Source organism: Orycteropus afer, unplaced genomic scaffold (assembly GCF_000298275.1).
Source record: "Orycteropus afer afer isolate SDZICR_OR568_19922 unplaced genomic scaffold, OryAfe1.0 scaffold00148, whole genome shotgun sequence".
In the NCBI taxonomy this organism is placed as follows: Eukaryota; Metazoa; Chordata; class Mammalia; order Tubulidentata; family Orycteropodidae; genus Orycteropus; species Orycteropus afer.
The window spans coordinates 3,484,168-3,504,626 of record NW_006921735.1 but is presented as its reverse complement, the minus strand read 5'-3'; the positions used below and the strand labels follow the sequence as shown (position 1 = coordinate 3,504,626).

Genomic DNA, 20,459 nt, shown 5'->3' with positions numbered 1-20,459 from the left:
AACAACAACAACAACAACATGGCTTCCAGCCAAACAGAAGATGGGCATATGAACTGAACATTTACATTAGGTAGATACACTCCTTGGAGAGATCAAGCATGGGAGAATACACTGGGAGACACCTTGGGGTGCAGGAGTACATGGGTGGGAAGGACACAGGGAAGAGATAACTATGGGGAGGAAGTGGAAGGGGAGCTATTGCATTGTTGGGGATTGTAGTCAATGTCATGAGACAAAGTGTATGTGAGCTGCTGTATAGAAAGTGAATTTGCTCTGTAAACTTTTACTCAAGTCATAATAAAAATTTTTTAAAAATGGTAAAATAACGAGAAAAAAAGGTGAAATGTAAGAGATGAATATGTGAAAATTATTTTTAATGAATTGACAGGCAGCCTTTTAAAAATAATCAACTGTATGGAATTTTTAAAAAACTGCCTAAATCTAATTGATCAATTTCTATTACTCAAATTATTTAAAATAAAGACAAATTTTTGCTTTTCTGATATATTTTGAAACATAAAAAGAATTAATCTAATATGATCAGACACCTTTTAAATTTTTGTTTAAATTGGTATAAAATAACTGTCAAATTAACACCAAACCACTCTTAACTTCCTTAAAATTGTCATTATCCCAAAAAAAATGATCATTATTTCTTAAAAAATCATTATCCCATTTGCAAAATGGGTTAAAATTACTATTTTTTAAAAAATCATATACTATTTTAAGAGTTTACTTTCTCTCCTTCTATTTTTGTCCTTAAGTATATAGGTTCATTTTTAATGCTTTCTCCTTAACCCAAATGTTCCATTGCCCTGAGTCCTACTCTCCTACCTCTCACCCAAGCAAAGCCATTTTTCTATCCCTAATATGAAATTCTGCTCCTTGTCTACTTCTTGGCAATGCCACTATATGTTTAGATTACGAATTACCTGTTCATACTCTAAAAATGAACTCATTGAGTATGCTAATCCACTTAGGTGAAGGAACATGATATGTATTCAGGCAAAACAACATATCAAATGTGTGACTTTGGAAAAATTATTTAACCTCTCTAAGCTGAAGATGGGGCAATCTACTTCCATAGTGATATTGCCTCAGAAACCCAAGGAGGGGTCGCTGTGAGTTGGGTCCGACTCGATGGCACACAACAACAAGAAGCCCAGGTTACAAATTCTTGAAATGAGATGAAACATTTCATCTCAGATTGTTGTGAGGTAACATGACATTTATAGGAAAGTGTCCAGTCATGTGTTTAACATGTAGTCAGTGATAGAGTTGATAATTACATTCTTGTAGGAACCCTTGTGGATATAATAGTGTTTTTCTGCTTTAGGGATAAAAGAAATTTGGGAGTACAGGAGAATCTTCCACAAAATCTCCTTACATATAAGTTCCTTTTTTCCTTCCTACTTATAGAATTAGCAAAGACAGCAATAAATTAAACACATTGCCTTTCCTGAAAAAAAAAAAAAAAAAGAATAAATTTAAAAATCTTTCTATGTCAAAATTTTAGTAAATAAAATTACATGTTTCATTTCCCTTATCTACTACATATCAGCTAGAGTGGCCAGAATGCTAGGCAATTATTCCTGTGAAGCCTCATTTATTCATTTATCTTGAAAACTCAAATAGCTAAATCTTGGAATAGTTGGAGTTCCTCACACATCCTGTGTGTGTGTTTGTGTGTGTGTGTGTGATATATATACACATTTTTTTTCAGTATGATATCAATCCACACAAAAATTTGTGTCATAATATGATAATTTTTTGCTTTTCCATCCTTGAACCTGATGACACCCTAATATTAACCAACCAGTGTATAAGAATCAATATTGTTGTTAGTTGCTGTCAAGTTGATCCAGACTCATGGTGACCCCACATGTACAAAGTGAAACTGCTCCATAGGATTTTCAAGGCTTTGACATTTTAGAAACAGATCATCAGGTTTGTCTTTTGAGGTACTTCTGGGTGGGTTTAAACTATCCACCTTTTGGCTAGTAGTACAGTGCTTAACTATTTTTGTCACACAGGGATTAAATATAACTAAGGGAAAATTCTCTTCAACAGCAAAACTAATCTACCTGGGAAAGTAGTAGATTACATATATCAGTTATGGTGAATATAATGAAACAAGGTATAGAGAATCCTCTAAGACCAAATAGAAGGAATTCAACATAAATAGATACATAAAAAGTTAATCTCATAAAAGACCTATACAAAGAAAACTACACAACATTACTACAAGAAACTAAAAGCACTTGATGAATATCAAGTCTACAGCCTTCAGTATGGATTACACATAAACAAAGAAATCCTCAAACTGGACCAACAAAAAACATTATGATAAATAGAGAAAAGATCAAAGCTGTCAAGGGTTTCATTTTACTAGGATCCACAATCAACACCCATGGAAGCAGTAATCAGAAAATCAGATGACATATTACATTGGAAAATCTTCTGCAAAACACCTTTTTAAAGTATTTAAGAGCAAAGATGTCACTTTGAAGAATAAGGTTTCCCTGACCAAGCCATGGCATTTTTCATAGCCTCATATGCATGTGAGAGGTGGACAATGAATAGGGAAGATAACAGTATTACTTGATGTGTTTGAATTGTGGTGTTGGCAAAGAATAATGAATACACCATGGACTGCTAGAAGATGTATGGTTAGAATGTTCTTTAGAAGGGAGAATGGCCAGAATTCATTTCATGTACTTTGGTCATGTTGTCATAAGGGACCAGACCCTGGAGAAAGATACCAAGCTAGGTAAAGTAGAGGGTCAATGAAAAAGGGCAAGACCCTCAACAAGATGGATTGACACAGTGGCTACAACAATGGGCTCAAGTTTATCAATGATTATGAGAATGGCAGAGGACCGGATAGTGTTTGTTCCGATTGTACATAGGGTCGCTTTGAGTTGGAACTTACTGGATGACATCTAAAAGAGATCTATATAAATGGAAGAACTCTTGGATAAGAATACTGTGAAAATGTCAGTACTACCCAATGTAATCACAATTCAGAATCCATTAACATTTTTTAAGGAGATTGAAAAGCCAATCACTACTTTTATATGAAGATCATATTTTGGCTCTCATGGACTTGTTTTAATTGTCCAGGTTCAACTTGAACTTCCATTTGAACTGTTGTAGGTCTGTTCCACAGTCAGCTCCTTGCCTTGTTCTGGCTGATGATATTGATTTTCTCCATCACTTTTTTCCACAGATGTGGTTGATCTGATTTCTGTGTATTATATCTTGCAAAGTCCACATGTGTAGCTGCAATTTATGTTGTTAAAAAAAAGGTATTTGCAATGAATAAGTGATTAGTCTTGCAAAAGTTTATCATGTGATCTCCAACATTATTTCTATCACCAAGGCCACATTTTCCAACTACTGGTGATTCTTCTATTTCCAACTTTCATATTCCGATCAGTAATAATCAACACATCTTGATTTGGCCAATTTCAGACTACAGAAGTTAGTAAAAATCTTTAATTACCTCATCTTTGGTTTTAGACATCATCTAAAGAATTGATTTGACTCATTGAATACCAATGACCAAAAACTAGATTAATTGTAGGATGACATCAAGAACATCATACATGAAGAAAGAAAAATGTCATTAAAAAGACAGAAAAGGAAGAAAAGATGAAAATTGATGTCAGAAGAGACTCAGAAACTTGTACTTGAACAGAGAGTAGCTAAAGCAAATGGAAGAAATGACAAAATAAAAGAGCTGAACAGGAGATTTGAAAGAGCACTTAGAGAAGACAAAGTCTATTATTATAATGAAATGTGCAAAGACCTGGAGTTAGAAAATGAAAAGGTAAGGTCATGCTCAGTATTTCTCAGGCTGAAAGAATTCACAAAAAACTTAAACCTCAAGTTGTAATATTGAAAGATTCTATGAGCAAAATGGGAGCTCTGGTAGCATAGTGGCTAAGGCACTTGACTGCTAACCAGAAGGCTGGCAGTTCAGCCACTCCTTGGAAGGAAGGTTGGACAATCTACTTCCGTAGTGATACTGCCTTGGAAACCCAAGGAGGGGTCGCTATGCATCGGGTCCGACTCTACGGCACACAACAAGAACAACAACAACGGGTCACTATGTGCCAGAATCGACTTGATGGCAATGGGTTTATATCCATACAATGAAATATTATTTTATACACACTTCAACATGGATGGACCTTAAAATCATTATGTTAACTAAAAGGAGCCAGTCACAAAGAACTGCATATTTTATGATTCCATTTTTATATGAAATGTTCAGAACAGGTAAATCTATGCTGCTGATGTTTGTTGTTAGCTACTGGCAAGTTGGCTCTGACTCAGAGCGACTGAGTTACTCTATGGAATCATCAATTTTAGTATCACCATGTTATTTAATATGTAAGAAAGCAAAAAAAAAAAATAAAATAAATAAATAATAGATATTTCTGTGAATACTTGTTTTCATCCCCCGAAGAAAATAAGATTCTACAATATAGTCTACTTTCTGCATACAACTATGTAAGTCTAATTCTGATTCTATTCACATTTTAATGACTGCTGGCTTTGAAAACAGATGGCTTTTACATGTTTCCTATAAGTTGTTACTGTTGATGTCATTAATACTGGAAGATGTATTATCAGAAAGCTGGAAGAGACCCAGAGAGATCGTTATTCAGAAGAGGTAATATCCCTCAATTCTAAAATACTCCAAGGCCAGAGATTCATAGCCCTTAGGTAATCTATTGTAGTATTTTATATACTGACATTCAAGCTCCACATCTGGTTCCATTTGAATTTTTCCAACATTAATTTACACTTAAATTGTCTCTTCCAGTCCTAAGTAAGACTGAAAACTAAACTTACAGACTAAAGAATTCTAATTGTTGTGGTAATTGTTTTGTTTTGTTTTCTGACATAGTCCTGAGTGAATTCACAGGTAAAATACTTTACCCCTAGGAAAGGATCGGGTATAACATACTATCTTTGGAACAGGGTTAAATAATTACTCTTGTGCACCATAGTGGGCATAAAGAACTACGAAGTTGACAGATACTTTGGAGTTCTGTTTCTGGCCACAGAATTGTAGACCAAAGCATTTGAGGCAGTGCTAGAACTCACTCTAAGCATAGTGAGAATCAGTCAACACTCAGACTGCCTTAATGACAAAGAAAGTAACTACACAAATAATTGTGTTGTTGTTACCCATCTTTGTATCCTCCAGCAATCCTACAAAGCTATAAGCAGTTTCTTCAGTCTTTTCTTAAAGCCCTTCAGTGCCAGAGAGTTGTCAGTAAAAGATTTAGTGCAAGTTACTGTTAGATGAAAGCTTTCCCAGACCCTGGTCAACAGCTGTAAAAAGTGGTTTGAAGGGAGTTACTGATCTTTTTACAAGGACTCTTCTAGAATGCTTGTCACAGCAAATATGGAAAACATATTAAATACTATAGAATGGGATTACTCAGGTAACAAATAGTACTCAAAAATGAAAAAAAAAATTGATACTGCTACTGCCAAAGAGAATGTTGTTTTTTAGTGTAGTTGAGTTGGTTTCAACTCATAGTGACCCTCTGTACAACAGAACAAGACACTGCCTGGTCCTGTGCCATTTTCACAATCATTGCAATACTTTAGCCCATTGTTGCAGTCACTGTATCAGTCTATCTCATTGAGGGTCTTCCCCTTTTTTGCTGACCTTCTATTTTATGAAGCATGGTATCCTTCTATAGCGGCTGGTCACTCCTGATAGCAAAACCAAAGTACAAGACATGAACTCTGGTGGCTGTACTATTTCCATGACAGATGCCAACAACACAATTAAAATGTATAAATTCTTCCATGGTCTTCTTTATTCATTGTCCACTTTGTACATGCATACAAGGGTATTGAAAATACCATGGCTTGGGCCAGGCACACCTTAGTCTTCAAAGTGACATCTTTAATCTTTAACGTTTTAAAGAGGCCTTTTGCAGCAAATTTGCCCAATGCAGTACATCCTTTGATTTTTTGATTGCTGCTTCCATAGGAATCAATTGTGGACCTAGTTAAATGAAACACTTGACAACTTCAATATTTAGCCCATTTATCATAATGTTGCCCAGTTGTGAGATTCTTTGTTTCCTTTATGTTGAGGTGTATCCCACACTGAATGTTGAGGTCTTCGATCTTCATCAGGAAGTGCTTCAAGTCTTCTTTGCTTTCAGAAAGAAAGGTTGTGTTATCTGCATATCACAGTCTTCCTCCAATCCTGATACCACGTTCTTCATCATATAGTCCTGCTTCTAGGGTTATTTGCTCAACACATAGGTTGAATAAGTATGGTGAAACGATACAACCCTGATGCACACCTTTCCTGATTTTAGACCATACAGCATCCCTTTTTTCTGTTTGAATGATTATCTCTTGGTCTATATACAAGTTCCTCATGAGCACAATTAACTGTTCTGGAATTCCCATTCTGCAAAATATCCTCTATAATTTGTTATCTCTGCACAGTTGTATGCTTTTGAATAGTCAATAAAACACTGATAAACATCTTTCTGGTATTCTTTCCTTTCATCCAAGATCAATCTGATATCAGGAATGATATCCCTCATTCCACTCTCTCTTCTGAATGTGGCTTGAATTTCTGGTTGTTTCCTGTCAATATATGGCTGCAACTGTTTTTTTTTTTTTTTTCCTCCAGAAAAATATTACCTCTGTGTGATATTAATAATATTGTTTGATAATTTCCACATTCTGTTGGATCACCTTTCTTTGGAATCAGCACAAATATGGATATCTATCAGTTACTTGGTCTAGTAGCTATCTTCCAAATTTCTTGGCATAAACAAGTGAGCACTTCTAGCATTGCATCCATTTATTGAAACCTCCCAATTGGTATTCTGCCAATTCCTAAAGGCTCGATTTTTTTCTAATTCCTTCAATACAACTTGAATTTCTTCCTTCCATAACATCATTTCTTGAACATATATAACCTCCTGCAAGCTGAACATTGACCAAGATGGTACAACTGCTCTGTGTATTCTTTTCATCTTCTTTTGTAGCCTCCTGCATTGTTCAACATTTTACCTCTAGACTCCTGCAATATTGCAACTTGAAACTTGAATGTTTTCTTCAATTCTTTCAGTTTGAGAAATGCCAAACATGTTATTGCTTTTGATATTCCAAGTCCAGATCTTGTGCATTTTATTAGAATACTTTATTTTCTCAAGCTGCTCTTTGAAATTCTCTGTTCAGATCTTTTACTACACCATTTCTTCCATTTGCTTTAGCTACTCTCCTTTCAAGAGCAAATTCAGAATCTTCTGACATCCGATTTTTTTTTCCTTTTCTGTCTTTTTAATGACCTTTTGCTTTCTCTATAGGCTATTCTTGATGTGATCCCACAACTCATCTGGCCTTCTGTCATTGGTATTCAAGGCATCAAATCTATCCTTCAGATCGTTTCTAAATTCAGGTGATATATACTCAAGATTGTGTTTTTGCTCTCATGGACTTATTTTAATTTTCTTCAGCTTCGGTTTAAACTTTCCTATGAGCAATTGGAAGTCTGTTCCACAGATGGTTTCTTTCCTTGTTCTGACTGATGATATTGAGCTTTTCCATTGTTTCTTTCCAAAGATGTAGTCATTTTGATTTTGGTGTATTCCATGTGACGAGGTCCAAGTGTATAGTCATGGTTTATGTTGTTGAAAGAAAGGTATTTGCAATGAATAAGTCATTGGTCCTGCAGAATTCTATCATGCACTCTCCGGCATCATTTCTATCACCAAGGCCATATTTTCCAACTACTGAAGCAGCTTTTTTGTTTCCAACTTTAGCATTCTAGTCACCAGGAATTATCAATACATCTTGATTGCATATTTGACCAATATCAGACTGCAGAAATTGGTAAAAATCTTTCATTTCTTCATCTTTGGCTTTAGTGTTTGGGGTGTAAATTTGAATAACATTATTAACTGATTTTCCTTGTAGGCATATAGGTATTATCGTAACAATGACAGACAGATCTTGAAATGCTCTTTTTAACTATGAAGGCAATGGCATTCCTGTTCAATTTTTCATTCACACATAGTAGACTGACCACCCGATTGTTTGATTCAAAATGGCCAACACCAATTCATTTCAGCTCATTAATGCCTAGGATATCTTTAGGCATTCTGTTTCACTTTTAACAAATTCCAATTTTCCTAGATTCACACTTTGGACATTCCACATTCTGATTATTAATTAGTGTTTACAGCTGTTTCTCCTTGTTTTGGATCATGCCACATCAGCAAATGAAAGTCCTGAAAGTTTTATTTACTTCATTCAATTCAATAAGGTTGACTCTACTTTGAGGAGGTAGTTCTTCCCCAGTTGTATTGTGAGTGCCTTCCAAACTGAAAGGCTCGTCTTCCTGCACTATATCAGAAAATGTTTCACTGCTATTCATAAAATTTTCCAGTAATACAAACATAGTTAGATAAATAATTTTGGGGGCAGGGACAATTTTGTACAAAGTGATCATGTTATAACAATTCCTCCAAACGTTGAGACTCAATATTTTCTGTCAACTATCTTTTTCAATCATAATTGCAGTAGGGTTAAAATTCTCATTTTAAAACCAGCTAAGATCTGATGTTAATTTACTTCACTAATGGTTATTAAATCCAAGTTTTATGTCAATCTCAAGGGCAAAACTGAAAGGCAAGTCTCAAATGCAGGATTTCTATTTGGCATTCCAACTCAACCAACTATCCCTTGCATTCATTTCTTGTATCACAACCTAATTTCTTCTTTGTTAAAATGAAAATACCACTTTCTTCCAAAGACTGTTTCTCTCTCTCTCTCTCTCTCTCTCTCTCTCTCTATATATATATATATATATATATCGACTTTACACTTCAACTAAATCCCTGTTCTAAAATTAGTAAAGAATTCATGGACTAAAGTAGTTTCTTTTTTCTTTCTCTTCTAGTCCTCAAAACAATCTATGTACTACTCACGGTCCCTAGATAAGAATAAAGACAAATGATAAAATGGAATTAAAGTTTAATTTCTTATCATCAATCCCAAAAATCATTTAAATCACTTCTCTTTTTCTCTGTTAACTACAAAATTGTTTCTTGATTAAAAGCTAATGGCCAACAATCTCAGAAGCTAATCATAGGTTTTTAATTATTTTTTTAAAGAGAATATGTCAAAAAGACAAATGGACTAATATATCCTTGGTTTTTGTAAAAAGGAAAAAAAAAATACTTTTTTCAAGGTTAAAGTTGCATTCAAATATAATAGTGGTACCAATGTTCTTAACCAGAGGAAAATTCCACAATATCATTTGACATCTCCGCATATCCAGGGCTGGATTTCTGGGAACAAGCAATTACCAACTATTATGGATGGAATTATCTCCCCAAAAATATGTCTTGTAAATGTTAACCCCTATGCCTGTGGTTATAATCCCATTTGAAAATGGATTTTTGTTGCTATATTAATGACACAGGATTGGCATAGGGAGTGGTTTAAGTCACTGTTTTTTTGGGTTTTTTTATTAAATTTAAAAGAGCAGATTAAGCAAGCAAGCACAAATGAAAAGGAAGATACATGCTGCATGATAGCTGAGGGACATAGAAACAGAAGCTGAAAAGAGACAAGCACATTGCCCAAGAGAGGACAGTGAGTGAAAGCTTCCTCTAGAGCAAGTACCCTGAATTCAGACTTCTAGCCTCCTAAATTTTAAGGAAATAAAATTGTGTGTTAAAGTACCTCACTCATGGTATTTTTGTAACAGCAGCATTATATAACTAAGACACTAACTTTATGTCTAAAAGTAAGAGTATGGAGTAATTTGAACACTATCCAAAAGACTGACCAACACATAAAAATACTCTCCTACATATCTTTAGTGGTGTTTTACTTGGATATATGGCTTTGGGGTGAGATACTTGCTCTACTCAAACATACTTAGTAGGATAATTTGTCAATCTCCTGACATCTATTAGTAATTTACTATGAACTTTGGAACTCTGGTGGTGTAGCGATTAAGGCATTTGACTGCTAACCAGAAGGCTCGTGGTTCAAACCCACCAGCCACTCCTTGGAAGGGAGATTAGGCAATCTACTTCTATAGAGATACTGCCTCACTATGAGTTAGGACTGACTTGATGGCAGTGAGTTTGGTGTTTTTGGTTATTGTAACTAATCCCAATGAAAATAGTTCTTTGACAAGTTAATTTTGATATGGCAGAAAGTAAATTAAGACTTTAGAGTATCAGATGTGACTGTAGTTCTGCTGAAGAGAATCTTGAGAAGATAAAGAGAAGAATAGCACCATAGAGTGACTCAGGTAAGGGAAAAAAAAAGAAAAAGTTGTTCAAAAACAAATTGAATCAGTCTAAAGCTAAACTGGGAGCCCTGGTAGCATAGTGCCTAAAGCACTTGACTGATAACCAGAAGGCTGGAGGTTCAAACCCACCAGCCACTCCTCGGAAGAAAGATGGGGCAATCTACGTCCATAGTGATACTGCCTCGGAAACCCAAGGAGGGGTTGCTATGAGTCAGGTCCGACTCGACAGCAAATAACAACAACAACACAAAAAAGCTGAACTAGAAGAAGCCCTGCTGGTTCAGCGGCTGAGCGCTTAACTGCTAACTTACAGGTAAGTGGATCAAACCCACCAGCTGCACCATGAGGGAAAGATATGGCTGTTTCCTTTTGTAAAGATTTACAGCCTTATAAACCCTATGGGGCACTACTACTCTGTCCTGTAGGGTAACTATCAGTCAATATTGACTCAACTGGCAATGTGTTAATGGGTTTAAAGCTGATCTAGGAACCTAACACTTTCATGAAGAGTGCTGAATGCCTGAGTAGGAAATTTTTTGAGACTTGCTAAACCAATTCTCCCCAATAACCGATAAAATAAGATAGATCCCAAAAAGGTTGACCAAAGTTTTGATCTTAGTAGTTTCTTATTGGTTATTTCTGCAGCTTTTAGTTTCAGGTAATCCACTTACATTAAGAAGCTCTGTTGCTGCAGTGGTTAAGTGGTTAAGCAAGCACTCAGCTGCTAACTGAAGGTTGGCAGTTCAAACCCACTATTCTGGGTTTGAATACCAGTGATTCTATGCAGGAAAAGACCTGGTAATCTGCTCCTGTAAATATTTCATCCTAGGAAGGTCTAAAGGAAGTTCTTCTCTGTTTTATGGGGTTGCTATGAGTCAGAATTGACTCAACAGCAATGGCTGTGGTTTGGTTTTGTGGGTTTGCAGAATTCAAATGCCTAATAGAAGTTTTTTTTTCGTTTGTTTGTTTTTTGAGTTCAGAGAGTCTCCAAAAAGCATCTGTGAGATATTTCCAATGATTTAATGTACAATGCCTTCTGTGATGCATAGCTATATTGTGAGCTCAGGTAACGTTAAAAAGTTTTTATTTTCTTGTGGTAGTTAGGACTTTACATTTTGAAAGCTTTACTGGACTTGACCATCTACAAATACTTCCAAACTACTCACATAGTTTGAAAATTTAGTCTCTGAAGTAAGTTTGAAATGACAACACAGAGTAGTATTGGTTCAGTGTTTACAAGAACAAGAAGAGATCAAATCAGCTTTAAAAATTCACTTTGGACCCAAGGAAATGGTTTTCATAAAATTGAAAAAATGTCCCAAAGCAACAGTATTATATTTTTTAAGCTATAGCTGCTACCAACAAAAGAATTCTTTCTATAATTTTTCTATGGCCTTCATTGGTGACAAAGTGGTTACAAGAAAAATTTCATAAATAGCTGTTTTTTATATGCCTCTAGGCATAAGAAAAAAAAAAAAAAAGAAAGACTTTCTCATTTGAGTGTCACCTGTTTCAATTATTAAATGGGTTTTAAAGTATATAATTTCATATACAAATCAAAATAAAACAATATTTTCTTCTCCATGAATAAATCTGCAAAAGTGCACTGAAGTTCCCTCAAATCATACCAAGAATATTCTTAATAAAATTTTATTTCTGTGGTTACGAAAGCAAGATGGTATAGTGGAAAGAACTAGAAGTAGGATACTCTATTCCTATACAGTCTGTTGATCTCTCTGTGGTTCAGTGTCCTTATCTGTAACATGAGGGATACTACTAGATGATATTACACACTTCTAGCTCTAACATTCAAAAATATATGTACATTTTAGGGGAGTATTAAGGAGGGATTCTTTCATGTAATAGGAGACATTCACTGCAGAAATAGGGCAAAGCTATTTTGTCACATATTCTGTCAATGTTTTTATTGTGTTGGTAGTTAATTCACTATGTAATGATGTAAAAAGGCCTTAGACTATTCCCCATAGTAGGGTCCAAACAATGGCATCCATATAATAGTTATTTGATCACTTTCAAGGAAACATCTCTACATATTATCTGTTCATGCATTATCTCAGGAACTATTTCTTATTTATCTTTATCCTCCACAGTAACTTAGCTTTGATGCTCTATACCCAGTAGATAGTAAACAACATTCCTTGCATTGAGTTGGATGACCTAAATTTGGACAAAAAAAAAAAAAAAAAATGACTAAACTGAAAAAAAAAGAATATAAGCTTGATATTTTCAGATAAATAATGTCTTCTATTGAAGTAACATTCTATTATTTGATTATTGTTAACAAAACAAAAAACAAAAACTCATAAATATGCCCAAAGTGGGTGGAGGGTAGAAATCTGAATAGAGAATAACTGAACAGAGAATCACATAACTGAATGGAGCAATGGGCACTATTTTGAAGAATTTTCCCCTAACTAAAATATATCTTTTAAAGCATCAAGTGCAGAATTCATTCATCAGGAGGAATATCACCCAGAAGTCAAGAGTTTTCAAAGTTTTGTTTTTTCCTGCAGTGGAATGGGACATTTTCAAAGAATACTTTGAACATATTAAATCTAGCCACAGGGTCTTCCTTCTTCTGAAGATACTATCCAGAATGGCTTCATATAGCAAAATAAAATCTTACACTGTGGAAAACTTTAATTTATTAAGACCAAGCCAAGCAAAATTTCGAACTGTTAATCCTTATGAAATGTACAGGTTTTAACAATACACTTTTTCTTGTAAGATAATGGTAATGAAGTAATATTGCATAGATTATGATAGTTGTACTTAACAAATGATCTTTCTCCACCCCATTCCTCATTATGATGGAAGCCTTTTGATTAGAATAAGGAGCAAATGTTGTCTTTCATTTTATTACCTTTTACTTAGCTGATCCTAACATAGAAATTATGTCCCTGAGGGGAATATCATTAATGAAAGAAGAGCAAATAGAATTTCTGCAAAGAGAACTAAAATAGAAAGAATCTAGGAATCAGATGAGGCCTGAAGGTCATAGAAATTAAAAGAGAGAGAGGTTGTTTTATCAAAAATTGTTTTCTCTATCTTAAAAAGGGAAAAAAAAAGTTTTTTTTTTTTCCTCTTTGTCTCTGAAACACCTTCACTCATGTTTTAGAGCTTGTATATTGCTTACAATTACAAATTGAGTTGCTGATACTTCTTCTGATCCTAGTATATTTTTAAGAAACACAAACAGCAAAGTATCAGACTGAAAATCAGATGAAAATATGAAAGGAATTAAAGGGGTTGAAAACTCTAGATACCACCACCACCACCACCACCATCACCATCATCACGATCATCATGATCATGATCATCATCATTTCTTTGGTTCATTGTTTAAGCACTATATGTTACCCTACTAAATTTACATTTAATGACTTAAATTCCTGATGATATTATTTTATCTTCAAGTATCCAATGTGCAGACTGTTTTTATTTTCTGTATATTTAAACTAATCTTAACTAGGGAAAGTAACCTACTCTTTTTGCAGCAAGGAGTTAAGAAACACAAGCCCTTTTCATTATAATGAATATATTCCTTTTAAATATATTTAACATTTTCTAAGCATCTATTGTATATAAAGTGCTTTTCCAAATATTTGCGTACATTTATATAAATATTCCCACATCTTCTAAATGAGGATATTGAAAAATTAGGTAATTTACACAAGGTCGCACAGTAAGTGACTGAGCTGGCATTGAAATTGTCTGTTACTAAAATATCTGGACTCTTCCCACTGTATTCTCTACCACCCCTAGGTATCTAATCCTCTACAGTTTCAAAGTAAATTTTGCATTACTGGCTTTGTTTCAGCAGGTAGAGGTTTTAATAGATGCTTGAATATTCTAACTACATGGCTATTCCATACCCCTACATTCATTATCTTTAGAAAAAGAAATAAATTTTCTAAACTAATTTCTCTACAGGCATATATTTTTAAAACATGGCAGGCACAACATAAAGAATATGGGAAATGTGAAAAATCAGACACAGAACAGAAACCAGTGTGATATAAGTTATCTCTGTATAAAATAAGCTATAAAGTAGCTGTTATCTGCATGACTTGCTAGAGACCTTAGTTGTCACAAAAGATTAAGTGGTTAACTACTACTGAAAAGTTGATAAGTAGAACCTACCCAGTGGTCCTTCAGAAGAATGTCCTGGCAAAAACCCTATGGAGTACAGTAGGACTCTGCAACATATGGGGCTGCCATGAGTCTGAATCAACTCAACAGCCACTGGTTTTGTTTTAGGTATACTATAGGAAAACAATCCTTATGACTTAGATTTATGACCCGACCCTGACATGGCCATGGAGTCAATTCAGACTCACAGTGACAGTATGGGACAAAGCAGAACTGCCCCATAGGATTTCCAAAGCTGTTAATCTTTACAGAGGCAGACTATCTCATCTTGTTCCCTCAGAGCAACTGTTGTTTTCCAACCATCAAACTTTTTGTTTACAAATGAATGCTTTAACCACTGTGCCACCGAAGCTCCTTAGTTTTATGATAGTGCTGTGATAATCACAAATTTCATCTAATGTCAAGTAATGTCTCCTAATGAAAAGCTACCTTGACACAAAATAAGTTTATGATAATACGGAGAGTACTATTTTATGCAAGTAAAATTCTCCTGTAAAAGATTAATTACTTATTTCCATGCACATGATATTAAACTTCAATATTTCAAGGCCCATATAAAACTGCAGAGAGTGAATTCAATTCACACAAACAGTTTACCCTTAAGTTGCAAGGGAGTTCTTAATGATCTAATCAGATAATTTATATTCTAAATAGAGTATTTCTACCTCACAGAAATTTATCAAATACTTTCAAAAGCTCATGTAGAGTCTTTTAAAAAAATCAAATACATGAGCTAAAGGGGCAAGGAGGCCACATGTTCTGACCTCCTCTAACCCCACAAGAGAAAGACAGAATCACCATCAGTAGCCTAAGGCCTATTCCTGCGAGGCCAGACATGTTGCCTCCCTCCAGCTCTTTCACCAACCCTGACACCAACGTCCCTCCCACAGCACCCACCACCACTCTGCTGGGTTCAATAATTTGCTGCAGCAGCCACACAGAACTCACAGATTATGGGGCTTTGTTAGGGAAGCAACAAGATACAATTGAAGTTGAGCATCACGATCAGTCTCTCTCAGCTCACTGTCTTTCAGCTGAAAGTCTCTCGCAGTTTCTCAGCCAGCAGTGAGTGCATGTCTCTCCATGTCTCTCTCAGCAGTGCGTGTCTCTTGACGTCTCTCTCAGTAGCACGTGTCTGTCATGTCACTCCATGAGAGATTCCTTCTGCCTCCAGGATGGCTCCTTTTGAGCCTGGCAGAGTGGCCAAACCAATCAATCTCAACATCAGAATTATATACACCTGAGAGCAAACTTCCCAGAAAATTACTTTGGGCTGCTCCCAACAGAAATACCCCAGGTGGATAACTTTAATAATTAGTAGCTACTCAATTGCTCACAGCCAATTCCACCAGGGATTTTACAAAGGTTTATGGCTAGCAAAGCCATACTATGATACCACCTGTTTTGGTTACCCAGTGCCACTCTGACAAGAATATACCACAAACAGGATGGCTTAAACAAATAAGAGTTTGTTCTTACAATTTGGAGGCTTTAAGTCTAAGTTCAAAGTGCCAAGCTCTAGGGGCTGGGTGAAAGCCCCTCAGCCTTGGGCTTCAGCTCTGCCTCCAGCTCCCGGCCCACTGAAGCTACAGGCTTTTCTTCACTCAGACAGCTGCTGGCTGCTGAAGTTGAAAAGGCCAAGGTTGACAAATAAAATGGCACAGTCCTGATATTACCAAACCACATGGTAACATCCATTAATTCAAGTCCATTGTAAGTCCCAAGGTTGGCAGAGCACGGCAGTCTGCTGAAAAATGACACAGCCACATGCAAGGTTCAAGCATGCTGTAAGCTAGAGACCATTCCCCAAGGCTGCTTATATACAGGAAGCAGACCACATTCCCTAAGGCAGCTACTCAGCTGCTCACAGTAGATTCCACCATGGAGTTGATTACCAGTCTCATCATGGGGAATACTACATCCTGCTGCCCAACCATTCAACCGGGCTCAGCCAAGTTGACACACAAACTGAACTACCACACCACCTAACACAGGTGATTAAATATTTAGTAAAAATACATGCATATGTACACATAATATTTTCCAATGCTTCAACCACTGTGCCACCAGATTTCTGGTAGATCGGAGGCAGCATAGATTATACATGGTGAGGTAATGAGTCTTCCACAACAAATGAGGTTTGATAAAACAGCCTCTCTGATCCAAATTACACTATGATTTTGGCAAAATTAGTATATTACTCAATAAAATATACTGTATTTGTCTGTATTTCCTTTTGGAAATGTCTTTTTGAAACTTCTAGCAAGGCTGCCTCTATTCACATAGAGACAACATTGATAGAAGCTTCAAAAAGACTTTGATACATTTGGTACAAAATAGTCACTTAAGAAAAGTCATCTGAAAAGTTTGTGAAGATTTTCAGTAATTCTTTAATTTGTAACCAAGAATTTCTTTAACCCAGGATTAAACAAAATGTGTTACAGAAGTGGAAAAACTCACCTTACTATACCAGAAGCCCACATTCTGATGTTTAAGGGCTTTTTCTATTTGTCTGTTTTTTAAGATTGAAGACTGTGATGATTAAGGTCAACTTGGCTAGGCAGATATTATGTAATCATCCTCCATTTTGTGATCTGATGTAAACAGCATATTGGTTGAAATGGGAGTTTCCTTGGAGGTGTGGCCTGCATCCGATACATTTGGATGTTCTGGGAAAGCTCTTTCTCTCTTGATCCTGCATCAGAGTCTTCATTCTCTGACCTCAGGTCCTTGGCATGTGAGCCTGCCATCTGACCTGAAAAGTTTGGGATTTGCCAGCTCCTACAACCCTGTGAGCCAGCAGCCTGCTGTGTGATCTGCTTATTTTGAGCTCATCAACACCTAGAACCACATGAATCAGGAGAAACCTCTGGCCTGGTGTCCCATCCATCAATTTGGGACTCATCAGGCTCCATAACTGCATAAGCCATGACCCTGAAATTTCTCTATCTATTTGTATTTCTATACATATATTTGGATTTCATTTTCCCCTGCTTGAGTTAAGCTAGATAATAATATCCAGATAATATTTAAAATAATCTTATGTTTTAAGTATGTATTAGATTAAAATACTTAAATGTCTTTATACACTAGAAAATGTAAAGGTGTCATTAATAAGAGAAAAATAACTATAATGAAGCAACTAAATGCCAATCATTGCATGTTAACTCACCTGTAATTCAAATGCCACACATTAGTGAAGTTGTACTTGATGTTTTTCATCTAGAACATGTTTAGAAGAATTAGTGATCAATTAAAAATCCTTCCCCACTTTTTGTCTTTATTTCTCATCTTGACTATAAGATTGGTTATACCGCCATCAGGTTTAGTAAATCAACTGAATACATTATACTTAAATTATGAGTGAAAAAGTTATTTACCTGCATGGAAATCTATTCCAACAGCAAATGAAGTTCCTGATATAGGCATCAAAGCATCCATTTTGTCACTTGGTTCAAGAGGTATTCCCCTGATTCCTTCATGCACAGAGTACATAAGAAAGGATTCTATGCCTAAATTGGGGTGGGAGGAAAGTCAAAATGAATATTTCAAATTAAAACTAATTTCATTAATATTACTTTAACATTTTTTTATTTTCATAAAATTTTTTCTTATTTTTTTTAAGAACATAGACCACAATTTGTGACCAGCTGATGGGTAGATTAGTAGTTATCAAACTTGAGGATACATCAGAATCACCTAGATTTATTAAAGCACAGATTCTGAGCTCTACTGCCTGTTTTGTATTTAGTGGGTCCTGATAATTTATATTTCTACAAGCTCTCAAATAATGACTATGCTACTGGTCTGAGGAGTACATGTTCTTAAACACTGAAGGAGATCATTCTTCAATGCATATCTGGTTTCACAACCAAAATTGACTGGATCTACTCTAAAACTCAATTACCTCACGGTTATATATGAAATTAAACTCTGATTTTGGATATTTTTTGTTTTTCTCTATTATTTTTTCTCTAATTATACCAATGCTATTTTTTATGGCTTAAATTTCCAAGGGATAGTTAGACTTTTTATATCCTTTGAATATTAAGGAAAAAAAAAAACAACTAAATACATATTTTTTTTGTTAATAATATCTGCTTTTCCAATATCAAAATCATGTTGTAAAATAAGTGTGTGCATGTGTATATACATTACCAGAAACCAACATGTTGATGCTTATGGATTTGTCTAATAGAAATTATCTTTATACACACATTTTCTAACTAAAACCAGAGTGTCTAGGTTAAATATGTCCCTACTTATGTGACTTGGGCAAGTTAATTAATCTCTATGTGTCTCAGAATCCTCATCTGTAAAATGGGATAATGACAGGCTTATCATAAAAGGGTATGATAAGGATAAAGTGATCTAATATGTAAAAAAGTTTTTATAACAGTACTTGGCACATGTTGCTGTTGTTAAGTGCCATTTAATAGGCTCTGACTCATAGTGATCCTACCTACAACAAAACAATCCTCCAGAATCTTCACAATCATTTCTATGTTTAAACCTACTGTTGCAGAGACTGTGTCAATCCATTTCACTGAGGGTCTTCCTCTTTTTCACTGGCCCTCTTCTTTAACAGCATGATGTCCTTCTCCGGGGACTGGTGCCTCCTGATAACATGCCTACAGTATATGAGATGGAGTCTCTCCATCCTCATTTCTAAAGAACATTCTGATTGTACTTCTTCCAAGATTTGTTGGTTCTTCTGGCAATCTTGTTTATTCAATATTCTTTGCCAACACAATAATTTAAAGGCACTGATTCTTCTTCAGTATTCCTTACTCATTGTCCAGCTTTCACCTGCAGATGAGGTGACTGAAAATTCCAATGCTTGGATCATGTGCACCTTAGTCCTCAAAGTGCTATCTTTGCTTTTTTGACCTCTTAAGGAGATCTTTTGCAGCAGATTTGCTCACTACAATACATTGTTTGTTTTCTTGATGGCTGCTTCTATAGACACTGATTCTGGATCCAAGTTAAAAGAAACCCTTGATAATTTCAATCTTTTCTCTATTTATCATGACATCCCGTTGTGAGATCTTTTGTTTTCTTTATGTTTAGATGTAATCCATACTGAAAGCTATAGTCTTTGATCATCAATAAGTGCTTCAAGTCTTCTTTGTTCTCAGTAGGCAAGGTTGTGTCATCTGCATATAACAGGCTGTTAATGAATCATCCCCCAATCCTGATTCAGTGTTCTTCTTCATATAGTGATGCTATCAGATTATTGTTTTACATACAGATTGGATAAGTATGGCAAACACATACAACCCTGATGCACACCCTTCCTGATTTTAGAACACACATTATCCTCTTGTTCTCTTTGAATTACTGTCTCCTGGATTATGTACAAGTTTCTCATGAATACATTTAACTGTCTGGAATTTTCATTCTTTGCAATGTTATCTATAATTTGTTATATTCTGCACAGTCATATGTCTTTGCATAGCCAACAAAACACAAGTAAACATATTGCTGGTATTCTTTGCTTTGAGCCAAGGTCCCTCTGACATCAACAATGATATCCTTTGTTCCATGTACTTTTCTGATTCTGGCTTGGATTTCTATCAGTTCCCCGTGGATGGACTGCTGCAACCATTCTTAAATTCAGAAAAATTTTACTTGCCTGTGATATTAATGATTTTGTTTGATAATTTCTGTGTTCTGTTGGATCCCCTTTCTTTGGAATGTGCATGGATCTTTTCCAGTTGCTTGGCTGGGTAGGGGTCTTCTACACATAGATGAATGAGTGGTTCCAGCTTTGCATCTACTTGCTGAAACCTCTCAATTGGTGTTCTGCCAATTCCTGGGGTCTTGTTTTTCACCTACAGTGCAGCTTGGGATTTTTCTTTCAATAGCATCATTCTTGATCATATGCTACCTCCTGAAATAGTTGAAAGTCAATCAGTGCTTTTTGATACAGTGACTCTGTATATTCCTTCAATCTTCT

The 20,459-nt window shown here is 35.4% G+C and overlaps 1 protein-coding gene across 1 annotated transcript in view; it reads right to left on the bottom strand.

Annotated features, from left to right (window-relative positions):
* Positions 1-20,459, bottom strand: part of LRP1B (LDL receptor related protein 1B) — a 1,967,638-nt gene that overhangs the window by 826,648 nt on the left and 1,120,531 nt on the right. The window contains exon 36 of the mRNA XM_007946050.1: positions 17,881-18,012. Coding sequence (XP_007944241.1) covers positions 17,881-18,012 — 132 coding nt within the window. The remainder of the gene's footprint in view (positions 1-17,880; positions 18,013-20,459) is intronic.